General features: G+C 56.1%; 1 protein-coding gene across 1 annotated transcript in view; it reads right to left on the bottom strand.

The window, feature by feature from the left end:
- The window catches only part of ALX4 (ALX homeobox 4), a 58,586-nt gene extending 47,468 nt beyond the window's left edge, over positions 1–11,118 (bottom strand). Inside the window, exon 1 of the mRNA XM_029061174.2 lies at positions 10,578–11,118. Within this exon, the coding sequence (XP_028917007.1) occupies positions 10,578–11,061 (484 nt within the window). The 5' untranslated portion in view covers positions 11,062–11,118. The remainder of the gene's footprint in view (positions 1–10,577) is intronic.
- Positions 11,119–14,872: the final 3,754 nt, after the last annotated feature.

Below are 14,872 nucleotides of genomic sequence, written 5' to 3'. Positions count from 1 at the left end.
ATGTGGGTTGTCCGGAGTGTGACTGTCTGGGGAATACCTACCTACCTGTCAGCGGGGTGGCTGACGAGGGGTCTGGTTGTCCGGGCTCCCTAGTTAGGGGGAGGAGGGAGTGGCGGCCGGGCACTCCGCGGAGGCCGGGCCCGGACACTGTGAAGAGCTGGGAAGGCGGGACGGGGAGAGGACCGGGATCTGAGGGACTGGGGGCAGGGAGGCCAGGATGGCGCCCGGTAAAAGCGGCGACCTCTTTCTGAGTGAGCGTCCCTCCGGCCGGGAGCCTCGGCAGGGGAAGGCAGGACTGACACAGGGCCGGGGGTTGGACCCTCCCGACCATCCGGTTGTGGGTCCGCTCCCTAGCCGGGGAACTCAGAAACACTGCCCGCACACACACAGACACCCTGAGGCACACGTATGCAGAATAGACAGCCTTATACATACTTGCACACACACAGCACTGAGAGAAGCAGCGTGGCTCAGGGGCAAGACCTCAGGTTTGGGAGTCGGAGGTCATGGGTTCTAATCCCGGTTCTGCCACTTGTCAGCTGTGTGACTATGGGCAAGTCACTTCACTTCTCGGTGCCTCAGTGACCTCATCTGTAAAATGGGGATTAAGACTGTGAGCCTCACGGGGGACAACCTGCTAACCCTGTATCTACCCCAGCGCTTAGAACAGTGCTCTGCACATAGTAAGCGCTTAACAAATACCCAAATTATTATCCCGGCTCCACCACTTGTCAGCTGTGTGACTTTGGATAAGTCACTTGACTTCTCGGTGCCTCAGTTCCCTCATCTGTAAAATGGGGATTAGGACTGTGAGCCCCATGTGGGACGACCTGATTACCCTGTATCCCCCCAGCGCTTAGAACAGTGCTTGGCACATAGTAAGCGTTTAACAAATGCCATTATTATTACATAGACGCCGCTCTTGCATACCCACCCTCAGACATCCTTTCGCATTCACTCAATCGTATTTATTGAGCGCTTACTGTGGGCAGAGCACTGTACTAAGCGCTTGGAAAGTACAATCCGGCAACAGATAGGAACTCCCTCCCCAAGAAAGAGCTCACAGTCTAGAAGGGGGGAGACGGACAACAAAACAAAACAAGTAGACAGGCATCAATAGCGTCAAAATAAATAAATAAAATTATAGATATATTCACCATTAATAAAATAATAAATATGGACAAATATGCACAAGTGCTGTGGGGCGGGTAGGGGGGTAGAGCAGAGGGCGAAAGGGAGGGGAGGAGAAGCAGAGGAAAAGGGGGCTCAGTCTGGGAAGGCCTCCTGGATCTTCTAGTACACACAGTCCATCTTAAACACATCCCTTCAGACACACGCACACAAATACAGAAATACACACACACACACACACACAGATTCACCCAGAAAAACAGTAAACACATGTCCACAAACACAAGACCACAGAGGCATGACCAGAGATATCACACATGAACCTGATCTACTGGTTACATACAGAAACACAGCCATCCCGGCACACTCAGAGAACGGAGATCCGCCGCACAGGCAATCTTGCTTTCGGCCTCTTCCCCAGGGGCCCGTCTTTGGACATATGATGGGTCCTTCTTGCTCCTCCAAATCACGGACCAGTTAGAGGAAGAGGGCAGAGGGCAGGGGGGCAAAGGGCAGGGGGCAGGGGCCGGGCCATCCCTTCTGTCAGGGGAGCCCTGGCGGTCTGCATTGATCCCGGTACGAAATGGGATTTGAGGGACACCTAGGAACAGCTGGGCCAAAGGAGAAGGAAACGCCTGGATCCTCTTCCCGGACTCCAGCGGATTCCTTTAGCCCAGACAGGAGCCCAGTTCTAGCGGGGTCAGCGATGGAGGTCGTGCGGGTGCCCCAGGGAGGGAAGGGCCGGGCACACACACTGGTGAACGGGGTCCAGCCGTAGAGGCGATAGGGGAAAGGATAGGGAGCCAAGGGAAGACACGGATATTTATGTAAAAGGGGCTTAGAAAAATGACCAAAAGAGAAGGCAGCTTGACATGTACAGTTCTCTCTGTCCCTCTCTCTCTCTCTCTCTCGCCATCCCACGGATCTCTTCGTGGCTGGTAAATGCCCTCATCTTTCATCCTTAGGGGCAGGGGTCGACTCTGCTTATTCTATCGTAGTCTCCCAAGCGCTTTGTAAAATGTTGTTCGTACGGTAGGCGCTCAATCAGTATCACTGATTGATTAATTGACCCGTGAAGGAGGGAGAGGGGTTTGGGGCCTCAAACCCTGCTTTCGAGAAAAAAAGAGTGTGGGGGGATGAGGAGGAGAAAGCAGTGTGTGTGTGAATGTGTGTGTGTGTGTGTGTGTGTGTAGGGGGAGTGGATATCTTCAAGTCCACCAATCCATTCCCCTGTCTCCAACACAGTCACCCACTCTCCTGCACACACATATGCACACGCACATTCACCCGATCAGGGATGAACTCCTATTCTCGCTCATTCACAGACCGGCACCCCAGTGCCCGCACACGCACACAGTCACAAACCCTCGTTGGCCTCCCTCTAGCCGATGGAGAAGAGATTCCTGCTGGCCCTGCGGCCCGGGGAGGAAAGACCAGGAAAATTCTCAAGAATCGCTCCAATTTCCTTCTCCATCCCTACACTCCCTGGGCCGGCAGGGAGCTAGCCCACCTCCCACCCCCGACCCCGGCGGCGACTCTTAGGAATCCTCTGGAATCCCCCACCCTCAATCCCAACCCTCAGCCCGGTGGGAGGGCGAGAGAAGGCCGGCTCCCGTTGACCACCCGGTTTAACGTTGGTTCGAGAGAACCGCGGCAGCTTCTCCAGCTGCGACCCCGACCCCAACGAAGGGTCCCTTCTTCCCTGTCCCCTTCCCCGCCCCCCAGTGAAGGAGTTCCTCTCGGCTCCAGCTCCCCTGCTCTCCTCACCAGCGGCCCCCTGCCCGGTCGTGCTGAGCTCCCCCGGATTGTCCCCGCAGGGCTGCCTGGACGGGGCTGACCGGCTGACGTTGACGGGCTGGGTCTGTCCGATCGTGTTGGTCGAGCTGAGGCTGACCGGCTAAGGCCGTCCGGCTGGGGCTGACCAGCTGGGGCTGTCCGGTCGTGGCTGTCCGGCTGGGGTTGACGGGCCAGGGCTGTCCGTTTGGGACTGTGCGGTCGAGGCCTAACTGCGGGGGCTGTGGGGCAGAACCGGCTGGCCGGAGCTGCGGGGCCGGGAATGTGGGGCCGGGGCTGCTGGTGGAGGGTTTGAGCGGCAGACATGGCCCAAAAACCAAGCCGCGGAAGCGGCGGCGGCGGCGGCGGCGGCGGCGGCGTCACCCCCGGTATCCCCACTTCTTACCCCTCTCCCCTCACCCGCTGCAGCACAGAGCGCTCGGGAAGACGAAACGCTCCTCTCTCCTCGCCACAGCAGCCTGCTGCACCTTTTAGCTCATTTTTGCAGCCCTCTGAGGGTCTTGGGCCCTGTCTAACGCTCAAAGGCCCATATTTTCCCAACGATTTGTCCAGTGCTTTGCGCGCACTTAGGCTCACCGCTATGGGAGCCGAGGGAACATCTGCAGCAGGGCTGGAGAGCCGGTCACCATAAGGCCTGCATCCTGCTCGGTTCGCACCTCTAGCGAGGGAGGCGCAGCTTTGGATAACTCTGGACGGAGCGCCCTGCCTTTCCTCTCCTCCTCCTCCTTCTCAGGGGGCTACCCCAAGTCCCTCTTCTCTCCTCTTACGGACTGCCTTGGATGGACAGGTCAAAAGGTCACCGTCCAGATGACAGGAAGGGGGACCCAATGTCTCGCCTGCCTACAAGGTCACCTTCCGCCGGAGGCAGGTGTCCTCCCCAGAAACGGCCACCGTTTGAGTCTGGAGTTCTGGGTTCGAGGCCCAGCCTGTCTTCCTCAGTCTTCCGGCTGTAAAATGGGGAGAGCACAGTTCGCCACCTCTCCTGCTCCTCGAGGGAGCTAGGAAGGAAAGGGCAGTCAGAGGTCTGGTTGAGGAAGTTCTCTGTGGGAAGGGAAGGTGTCTTCCATCTCTGTTGCACTGTACTCTCCCAAGCGCTTGGTCCAGTGCTCTGCACACAGTAAGCCCTCAGTAAATATGATTGATCGATCGACTGTTGAGTTTAGATGGATGTCGGCCCAGAGCCCGCAGGCCATCGATAAACGAAGCCACAACCAGGCGCTCTCCGAGGTCAGGCGAGCAGAGCCCAAGCCGGGTCATCCCTTTCCTTCCAGAATAATTCCTTGTCCCTCCAGGGACAGAGCGGGCCGGACAGTGTGGGGCTGGATGTTCCGGATGCCTGGGGGCCTCTTTCCCCAAGTCTAGCAATAATAATTGCGCTCTTCGTAACGCGCTTATTATGTGCCCAACACTGGGCCGAATTGTATTGGGTTAAGATACAATAAAATCAGTTCAAACACAGTCCCTGACTCTTACGGGACTCACACTCCAAGGGGGTAGGGAGAGCAGGTATCTAGCCCCCATTTTACAGAGGAGGAAACTGAGGCATCGAGAAATTAAGTGACTTGGCTTGGTCCTCCTCCCTGGCTTTCGGAGCGTCTTGGACCCCACATCTCGCTCAGTCTCCGGTCTGTGGAGTCAGGCAGAGCTGAAGGAGCCGCCGGAGAAGATTCGGCCGAACACCTGGCCAGCCTTGAGCTCTCTATAACGCCTCTCCCCTGACAATGCGGAGAGGTCGGGACCGGTAGGGCCCGTCTTCGGCCCCGGGAGAGGCCCCGGTAGCGGGAAATGCCCCAAGTCCGGCCCCGACCAATTCTCGGCGAGACTTTTAGGCTCCGACTCAGGGCGCCCGTGAACAAGAAGCAAAAACCTCTGGAGCGGCGCTATCAGACTTGAGGCGCAACACGCTGCGCCCACGCCAACACCCCTCGGCTCCCGCACATCCCCATCCTCAGACCCCCGAGCCAGGAACCGCCCTTCTCATTTATCCTTTGCAACCCGCACACTCACGCCCAAGCTCTAGGCTCTAGACCCATCGGGATTTAGATGATCTAGAGCCAGAGACAAAGACCCCCAAGGCGAAAGTGGTACATTTTTCTTAAACGCAAACAACTGATGTCGTCTGAAATGGAAATTTTCAGGAACTGCGTCACCCTTTTTATTCATGGCGCTTTAACGTGTTTCCCTGAAGTGGCTCCGTGTTTTATAATATTATCTTCGTGTCCCGTAAATCACAGATTTCCTGTATATATATATTAATATTCATATATAAGTAAATTTGTATATATATACGTAAAATAGTATATATATACACACACAAACACACACATATATATTATGTATATGCAAATATATTTTTATACACAATTTTTTATGTGGTTTCTTACAGACATGACTGGCCAGACTTAAGTTTATTCTTACCGTCAGACAGCGTCCACACCACGGACACGGACACACAAAATACAACAGAGACACACACCCGCACGCGCGCACACACACACACATACAAACACACGCACACTCACACCCACTTCGCTCTCCCACCAATACCAGCGGGATACTTGGACTCGACCATCTCTTCTGCATGTTTTCACAACTACAGACGGGAGAAAAATCATTCGGAAATTGTTGAGAAGAAATGTGTTTATTTATTTAAAAGCCCAAAATAGATATCTTGGTCTTTTTTTCCTTCTTTTTTTCCTTAATGGTCTGTTCCCGTTTCGGGAATAATTCGTAACTTCCAACAAAATTAAACAGAAAAAACAATGAGCTGGTAAGGTCTGCCCAGGAAATAGAAGAGCTGAGGGCCGAGGACACGCACATATGGACAAACGGACACCCACACGCGCGCACACACACATACACGTACACACTTATGGGTGCTGCGGGCGAACGAAAAATGTTTCCTTTATGCAACAAACCTTTTCATCTTTGAGATGGGAGTGGGGACTGATAGCCAGATCTGATTGTCATCATTAAGTAACTGTGTATGTGTAGAGTTGGGGGAATCCCTGTTTCACTCTTCTCAACTTTCTACTGATTTGATCGATTAAAAAAAAAAATCCTAACCTTACAGCCACCGCCAAAAGGATTTCCGAAATGCCCCCAGTCAAGACCTTTGATTCGTGGAATTTGCCTCTTTGGAGATGAGAGAATTCGAACGCGTTCGTCGTTCAGGTGTCACAGACGAACGTCGGATGGAGTGTCAAACCCAAATCCACTGAGCCGAAAGTCAGAGAGAGAATCGAGAACGGCTCGGCACAAAGGCAAGATCAACCCCACTCCTCTTTGGTGACCCCAGGCTTGGCTCCTGCCCTCAATGCTCAGAGAGAGAATCGAGAACGACTCGGCACAAAGGCAAGATCAACCCCACTCCTCTTTGGTGACCCCAGGTTTGGCTCCCGCTCTCAGTGCCCGGGGAAACGTGATCGGCGCTGCCTATCGGTTTAATTCGAGACATTTCGAGAAATGTCTCTCGGGAAATCTGGTCATGCGGGGAGCCACGTTGATGGGATCCACATGACATTTTAAAAGTCGTTTGGAAATACTGTGTCTCCGACTTTGACGTGTCTCCCCTCCCATCTGCCCCGGGGGCTCTCGCAGGCTTTCCTCCTCTTCGACCTTTTCCTCCTCGTCCTTCTCCTCTCCTCCTCCTCTTCTTCCTCCTCCTCCTCCTCCTCTCTGTCCTTCTCCTTCTCCTCGCCCTCCTCTTCCTCCCCAGGCGGCCAGGCGCAGCTTTGCGCACCGGGCCCCGCTGCTGCGCCGGGGGCTCCTTGTTTCGTCTCGTTGGAGGGTGTGTGATTGTGTGTTTCGTCGCTCCGACCCGGACACTTGTGCCCAGTTGACAAAAGTCTTTCGGAGCTTTTCCCGGAGCGGCCGGTTTGGAGGGAGAAACGAGGGAAGGGCGGCGGAGGAGAGGTTAGGGTTCAGATGAAGGGCTAGATAAGGATCCGGGAATTCATGCAGCCGGAGTCGATGGAGGTTTGATTAAAGGAAGGGGAGGAACGGGACCGCTTGAATCGATAATGATGTGCGCGCCCTCACCGACCCCTGCTCATCCCTTTCGTTCCCCTGCTCTCTCCCGGGTGCCATTTTTGAGCGCCTTGCTCTACACCCACCCAAAATCGCCCCGGAGAGGCGGCAGGAGGAGGGGAAGCCCCGAGTCTGGAGGTCATCCTTCAGAACCGGGAAGGAGCAAGGCGGAGATCCATCCCGAAGAAAAAGGGGTTCCAGCCGAGAACCGGTGAAGGTCGCCTCCAGACTGGGGTGACCTCGGGGTAGAGAGGGGCGAGGGACGGGGCGAGGGACGGGGGAATGGAAAGCACCCCCAACTGCGTTCCAGTTGGGCTTCTCTCCTCCTGCGGGTGGCAACAGGTTTGCGAGAAGGACGCTCTCTACGGGCCCGGGTCCCGCAGGGGAAGCCGAGGGGTTAGGTCAATGTACCAACCCATCGGATGGACGGATTGGGGCCACAGACGGGCTCCCCACAATGCGGTCCCTACGCGAGGAGCCGGGAGGGGAGGAGGGAGGTGAAGGGGGATGGAGGGAAGGAAGGAGGAAGGGGAGGGGAGGGAACTGGTTAAGGGAACGGCCTGAGTTCTCCAGGCGGATGAGGCCCACGATGGAGAGGGGAAGGGAGCGTGGGGCGCCCAAGGCCCCGCGGCCTCCCAGGAAGCTCCCCTCGGGAGCCAGAGAAAGGCCTCTCTATTCCTATCTTTTCCGGAACGCCGCAAAGCGCGGCGTGGTCCGATGCAACTGTGGGAAAATGCATCAGGGAAGACGGGAAATTCAAAAGGCCGCAACCTGGCCGGATCCCCGGTGTCTGGATCCGACCCTTGCGCCAGCACGGCCTCGTGGTGCGAGCCCCTCTGCTCCTGTCCGGCCTCAGTTTACCCATCTCTAAGGTGAAGGAGCAACGGCCGTCTCCCGGGACAGACTTTTCAGACACGTGCTGTCGACGGGTCCGGGAGAAAAGAGATGCTGAAAACTGAATATTCTTCGAACTGTTCGTGGCTTTCTGCCGCGGAGCCGAGGATTCCGAGCCTGGCGGCCCCCTGGTGTCTGTCTAGAAGTTAAGGATTCCACCAGCCGGCTAGCTATGGCCGCAAATCAAATCGGTTTCCCCGGGATTCGTCCAAGCTCAAACCCCGTGGTTGGACCTCGCCTTTCGAACGCCCACCTGCTCCCCCATCCCCGGCTTCCAGTGACCGGGTAAACGGTGCCCGTTAGGAGGCCCGCTCTGGAGGCGAGGAACAGGGATTCTTCACGGTTGAAAAATAAGATCTAACTCCCACCCGACCCCCTCGGCCTCCCCCAAGGCTCTGAAGGCCACCTGTAAATGTAATAAGTGGAGGTGCCCAGAGTCAGGTCCGGCCATAGCGCCTGGTCATTAGAGGAAGAAGGTCAAGGTCAATGTCCAAGGTAAAGGACAGGAGAGCCCAGAGGACCGTGAGGGAAAATATTTTTGATCGAAAGAACAAGTTTGAAAACATAAAACTAAGGTCCAAATGAGGCGACGCAGACGAATTGAAAAGAAGAAAAAGGGAAAAAAAGGGGGGGGGGTGTTACAGTTACAAAGGTTCCCTGGAACTGATAGCTGACCTCAGGCCGCGGGGATCCGAAGAGCCCAGGCCCCTGCCTGGAAGTTACTTCTCGCTCCTTCCGAGTAGCGATGGAGCGATGGGCCGCCGATCCCGAGGATCGGGATCCGGCTTGCCCTTAACTTCGGGCCCTTCTGGGAACTGAGCTCTAGGCCAGGGCACCTAGGAAGACCCGCGTCGGCCAGGCCGACCGGGGAAGGATGGAGAATAAGGGAGAAGGTGTCAAGAAGGGTGAGGAGAAGGCAAAGGGAACGGTAGGAGTAGAAGGCCGGGATCCCAGGTCTGAAAATACCCCCTTCGGCCTGCTCCAGTCCCGGCGGGGCTCCGCAGAGAAACGGCCAAGCTAAGGCACCGAGAGGACCCGGGGATGAGATGAGTGTGTTTGTGTACCACTGCATGTTTGTAGTGTGTAGGTGTGGAAGGGGGTGAGATCGGGGTCACCGTGTATTTGCGTGTCCTAGAATTGTGGATATCTTTATACCCAAGTGTGGCTCGATGTGTGTGTGTGTGTGAGTGTGTATTGTGTGCTCATTTTGTGAGGCAAGAAGCAGCATATATGCTGTTTGCTCCCGGGAGGCCTAAATCCAACCATCCCAGCCGAGCTCCGTCTTCTCCCGTCTTTGGGGTCCCGTCCCTAGGCTAAGACCTATCCGGGCAGCTCTCCGCCTGGCTCGCTTAGGGAAGGGCAAGTGTCGGGCGAGCACCAGGCCGCAGAGCCCCTGCATAATGGGCACATGAAGCGGAGCGCGGTGATCCCCTTGTACTCTCTCTCCTGAGGGCGACGAGACCACAAAAACGCAACCCCTCAACTAACTCCTAAGTGGAGCGGTAAGCACCCACCGAAATAGGTTTATAGTACTTTTACAAAATCGCCTCTGGGCCTGGCTGTCCTTCCTCTGCCGACCCGTGGGGCGGCCGGAAAAGACCTCTAAGAGCTCCTTTCTTGGGAACTGGGATCGGGGTCCGAAGTGACCCAGGGGCCTCGGAGCTTCTCCACTCAGGCCTCCCGCCTGGGTAGGGGGACGGGGCCGGGATCCAGAGGCCCACCTACCGCCTAGGTAAAATTCTGGCCTTCCCGCTCCTCTATGGCTCCCCCAACCCTGGCTCATCCCGGCCGGGCTAGAACGAGGTCAGGGGAAGTGAGGGGATGCCCGGGCCCTACTCTCTGACCGGGAGGACCGGAGACATCCAGAGCGCGGGACTCCAGGACGAGCGCAGGGTCGTGGGAACGGGCCGGGCTGGAGATGGAGAGAGGCAGGGAAGCAGCGGAGACAAGACAGAAACCTAACCAGACTTTCCCGGAGAAAGAAAGCGCTCAGTGATCCTCTTGACCTCCACTGCCCCAGTCACACAGGCGGGGGAAGGCTTCTCTCTCTCTCTCCATCCCTTCCCTTGCCGTTGTGGATCGTCTCCGCCGTTTTCCTCCCCTCTTGGCACAATCTGGAGCTATTGTTCCGAGCAACAATGGGACGAGAGATACAGCTGGCGAGGAACTTTCGGGGAGACCCCGATCTCTATCTTCCGCTCCTTGGGCCTCTCCCCCATCCTCCCAGCTAGAAGCCAGCCAGGGCCTAGGAGTCTCCGGTCTCCCTGTCGGGTGTCTCTGGGGCTGAGGAGGCCCACCGGACTTTCCCGCACACGTGGATCGCGCGCGGATCTGGCTCAGGCCCGCGCCGGGGGAAACTGCTCCCGGGATCGGGATCGCTTTTTCAGGGATCTGAGTGTGACCGCCTCTCTTGGGCGCTCATCCCGTTCGAGGAAAAATCGCTCCCCGGGGAAAGACGAGCAAGAAGCGGTTCGATTGTGTTTTCTTATCCCCGGGCCGGCCTAGGGCCGGAGCGGGGTTCGACGCACAGAGACGGGTTGGTTCCCCTTTTCTTCGGGACCCACTAGATTCCGCCCCTCCATCCACTTCCAAGAGAACCGTTCGACCGAACTGCTAAATCCCCTTTTGGCCCAGGACGAGGGGCTCCGGCCCTCGGCAGCCCAGGCCACAGACCCCCACCTTCTCCCCCCTACTCCCTCCCTTAGAGGACAAGGTTGCGCCGGACTCACCGTAACAAGAGACCTGCAGGGCTCCGTTGTGGCCGCCGCCGCTGCCCTCCTGCACCTTGAGGTTGCTGTCCGGGGGAGTTTTGCAAGATCCTCTTTGCATGTAGAGATGCGGCGGCGGCGGCGGCTGGGGCTGCGGAGGCTGGGGCGGCTGCGGAGGCTGGGGAGGCTGCGGCTGCGGAGGTTGGGGCGGCTGTGGCGGCGGCTGGTATTTGTTAAAAGAACCCCGCGCCCCCGCGCCGCTCGGCGCCTGCCCCGCACCGCTCTCCAGCGGCGCCACCAAGTCCTGTTGCGGGGTGTAGCGACCCCGGCACTTGGTCTCCCCAAAGCTTTGCCCTTTGCTGGCCAGGAAAGCGGGGCTGAACTTGTCGCTCGTTGGAAATGCCCTAAAAGGAGAAGAGGTCTCTCGGCTCTGGGAGACCGGGCTGTAGTAGGCGTCCATAGCAGCCGTCGAGTCACAATAAGAAACACAAGTCTCAGCATTCATGCCTGAATCGGGAGGGGAGAGAGGAGGGGAAAAAGAGCCCCCAGTCTCCTTTCCAACGAGAGAGAGAGAGAGAGAGAGAGGAGGAGGAGGAGGAGGAGGCTGCTGTACTCTGTGCGCCCACTCCGCGCCCTCCCTCCCCCTCCTCTTTCTCCCTCGCTCTCTCTGTCTCTCCTCTCGCAGCAGCACAGCTGGGCAGGGAAGGGAGGTCTGTAAAAAGATTCAGATGTTTCGGAAAGTTGACCAGATCTCTAAAGCCCCCTTAAGGTTTTGAAGAGCAAAAGGGACCTGATTTTTTTTTCCCTCCTCCTCCTCCTTCTTCTTCTTTCCTCTTCCTCCCCTTTCTCTTTCTTCCCTTCCCCCTTCCACTCTCTTAAAGAGATGCCACTCTCTAGGTCCCGGCGATCCTCACCTCCCTCCCCTTCCCCAGACAGACTCTCCCCCAATGAATATAGACGATGACAGGGAGGTGGGGAATTAGAACTTGGGCAAACACCTCCCCCCACCTCCCCGAACACTCTTTTTCATGTGCGCTTGAAATTCGCAGCAAAACACATGACGTTCGGACGGAGAAGGAAGGGGATGGCTGCGGCAGCCGCGTGGGGCGGAAGAAGCGAGCAGGGAAGAGAGAATTATTTCATGCTCATAACACACTCGATTCGTTTTGGCCTCTTCACTTTTGACTTCGCAGCACAGCTGCTGGGACCCTACCATCCTTTTTTTCCCCTCTTTTTCTTCCCTTCCTCACTCCCCGGTCCCCGCTCACCCTCTCTCTCCTCACCCCTTCCCCTCTCCTCCTTGAAACTCAGATGTTTCGCTTCCTTTCGGACTTTATTCCTTTAAGAGGCCATTAACCCTTTCCCCGCTCTTCTCCCGGAGACCCCACGCGCCCGTTTCTCGAGCTGACAACGACCCACTTAACACCTCAGCTGCTATTGCCCGGAGCCCGGAGTCATCGGGAAAATTGGGGCGGGGGTGTGGGGGTGTGCGTGTGGGGGAAACGACCACTCTCCTCTTCGCTCCTTCCCCGAGAGGCTGCTCAAGCGCTTACTTCAGTGCTCTGCACATAATAAGCGCTCAATAAATACTATTGAATGAATTTAACCTCATTTGGGAAAGGAAGAAGGAGAAAGGAGGAAAGACCCTTCTTGGGCTGCTAGGCGTCCAATATCGTTTGACTACTTTATATAACTTTGACCATATTGTGATCTAATATATATTCGTGTTCTTTATATATAGCTCATGCGGTGCACATTATTATAGATTGGTGTTTCTGAAGTCTGCCTCGACAGAGAAGTAATATGACGGAATGATGATAAATGTGGCCCATAATTCACATCCCAGGCATATCCCACTCTCCGAAGGAGCGACGGGGAGAGTGGGTGGGAAAACCCAGACCCAAATGTTTGGCGCCGCCCGACTCAAGATCAAGTCTTGTCGGGGGAAGGGGCTCAAAGGAGCGTGTTAGGAAGCGTTTCCTTTGTAAAAATTCAACAACGTTGGGGGAAAACTCCCAGCCGTCAGCATCAGCTCTTCCCAAATCCCTCTCTCCCCTCCCCGTTAATCCGCGGTGTGCCCCTCGCCCTCCCGCGCCCCCCGCATTTATTCTTAGCCTTTCCTCCCCTGCCGTTCTTACGTCTACACATCTGGTTTCCGTTGGACCCTTACCTTGAAGAGCTCGCTAATAAAGCTATTATGCAAACCCGCGTTCAGGAGCGCTCGGGCCGAAGGGCCATAACCCTTTCGCTACCGCGGGCCGGGAGCGCCAGGGGCCCTTGGGAAAGCGCAGAGACTCCAGGTTCCGCTCACTTAGGTGGGAGAGCGTGGCCGGGGTAGTGGGGGAGAACGGGGATGAAGCCCTTGGACGAAGCGGGAGAAAACCGCTCCATCCCCATGGAGACCATCCAGACCAACGCGAATCGACTTCAAGCATCAGCCCAGGGAAAAAGGGACCGAATTTGATCATTTCCTCACCCCGCCCCAACTCTTTCCAACTCCTGCAACTCCCTCAGAGCCCTTGGAGGCTTATTTCCCCGTCCCCCGCCATCAGGGTCTGGGTCTCCCTGACCTTCCGGGGTCTTGGAGACCATGTTCGTTCTTTAATTTCCCAAGCAATCGCCCTACAATCCCTCTCCCCAACCCCCGCAGATTCGGAGACCGATAATTTTCCTATTAAGTTAAACCGGCCGGGACAAGGAAACGTTTCCCTAGGCGCCGAGTCAGTGATAAGAAGGATCCTTCTAGGGAGGCTTTGGGGTATATATCGGGGGTTGGGTCTCAAGACATCGGGGTGCCATGCTCGGCCCTGGTAAGAACTCTTCCCCCAGATTTGGAGGAGCAATTACTGTGCCTCGGTTTCCCTTTTGATTCCACAGGGAAACGGGTGTCCCCTTGCCCCCGTCCCCCTTCCCCCCCCCACCCCCCACTTCTTTATTTCTTCTCTCCACCACCAGAGAGTCCGGATATAGGGCTCCGAGGCAGGCGGCGCAAAAGGAAATGGGCGAGCGGATTGCAGGGCCTTGGAAGACGGAGAGCAGGCCGGGGCCAGAAAACAGCCCCGCTAACGAGGCATCTTTGCCGAGCAGATACAGATGGGGTCACATCTGTATTTCCAAACCGCCTTTCCGGCTGCTGGAGCAGAGCCGAACTGCTCGTCTCCTTGCCCCAGGAAGCTTTCAGCGCCTTCTCCTCCCGAATCTCTTTTATTACCTGCTTAATTCTTTCATTGCTACTCTCATTCTCATTATTATTCCTTTTATTCGTTTCTCCTCCTCTTTCTCTCCCACATCTCCACGCCCCCCCTCCACCTCTGCGTGACTCCACAGAAACCAAAGCAAGGGATACTAGCGTTAGCGCTGGCTCTGAACGGCGGCCAGTAGCCTGAGGAAAGTGCGAGCATCCGTGTGTGTCTGTGTCCGTGTCCGTGTGTGTGTGCATGAGTGAGCGGATGGATGTGGGTGTAGATCCGTGTGCGTGGGAGTTTGAACACGTGAGTCTGTATGTGTAAGGCTATGTGCATAACGAGTGGGTGTGCATGGATGAACGGATGGATGTGGGTGTGGATCTTTGTGCGTGGGCATTTGAACGTGTGTGTCTGTATATGTAAATCTATGTGCATAATGAGTGGGTGTGCATGGATGAGCGGATGGATCTGTGTGCGTGGGCGTTTGAACATGTGTGTCTGTATGTGTAAATCTACATGTGCATAACGAGTGGTTGTGCGTGAATGAACGGATGGATGTGGGTGTGGATCTTTGTGCGTGGGCGTTTAAACATGTGTGTCTCTGTGTAAATCAAGTTGCGTATGACTCTGAGTGTGCGTGTGTGTATGGGTGTGCGTTCGCTCGTCCGGGTGTGCCTATCCGTCTCCGTAGGTTCGTGGGCTGGTGGAACGTGGGTACGTGGCTTGGTGTAACGGGACTCGTCGATCATCTCTTTACCGGAAGGGTTTTCAAAGCGGAAGGCAAGAAATAGAAGATAAGCAAACAAATAAATAAATAAAGGTCGAACCCGCTCAAACTCCCCCCACCCTTTCTCCGCCGGCTGGCAACGTCTGTAGAGCTGTGGCTGTTGTTTGCATTATTGGTATTGTTGTTACGATTATTACTACATCACTGTTGAAACTGATGGTGTCTCTTCAGTCCTATTGCTATTATTTCGTTGTTGTTACCATTCTGTTTCAAATAAAGAACTCTGCGCCGGTGGTTTTGCACGCAGCATTGGCAGCGATTCAGGCCTCGGTTATACCGCCGAGGCAGCGAAGAACGGGGCCGCCTGGAGGTGGAGGGGCGGCCGGGAGCCGGGGTGGCTCCCC

The sequence above is a fragment of the Ornithorhynchus anatinus genome, chromosome 3, assembly GCF_004115215.2.
Source record: "Ornithorhynchus anatinus isolate Pmale09 chromosome 3, mOrnAna1.pri.v4, whole genome shotgun sequence".
Taxonomy (NCBI): Eukaryota; Metazoa; Chordata; class Mammalia; order Monotremata; family Ornithorhynchidae; genus Ornithorhynchus; species Ornithorhynchus anatinus.
Note: the sequence above shows the minus strand (reverse complement) of the source record. Positions and strands in the feature narration are given on the sequence as shown.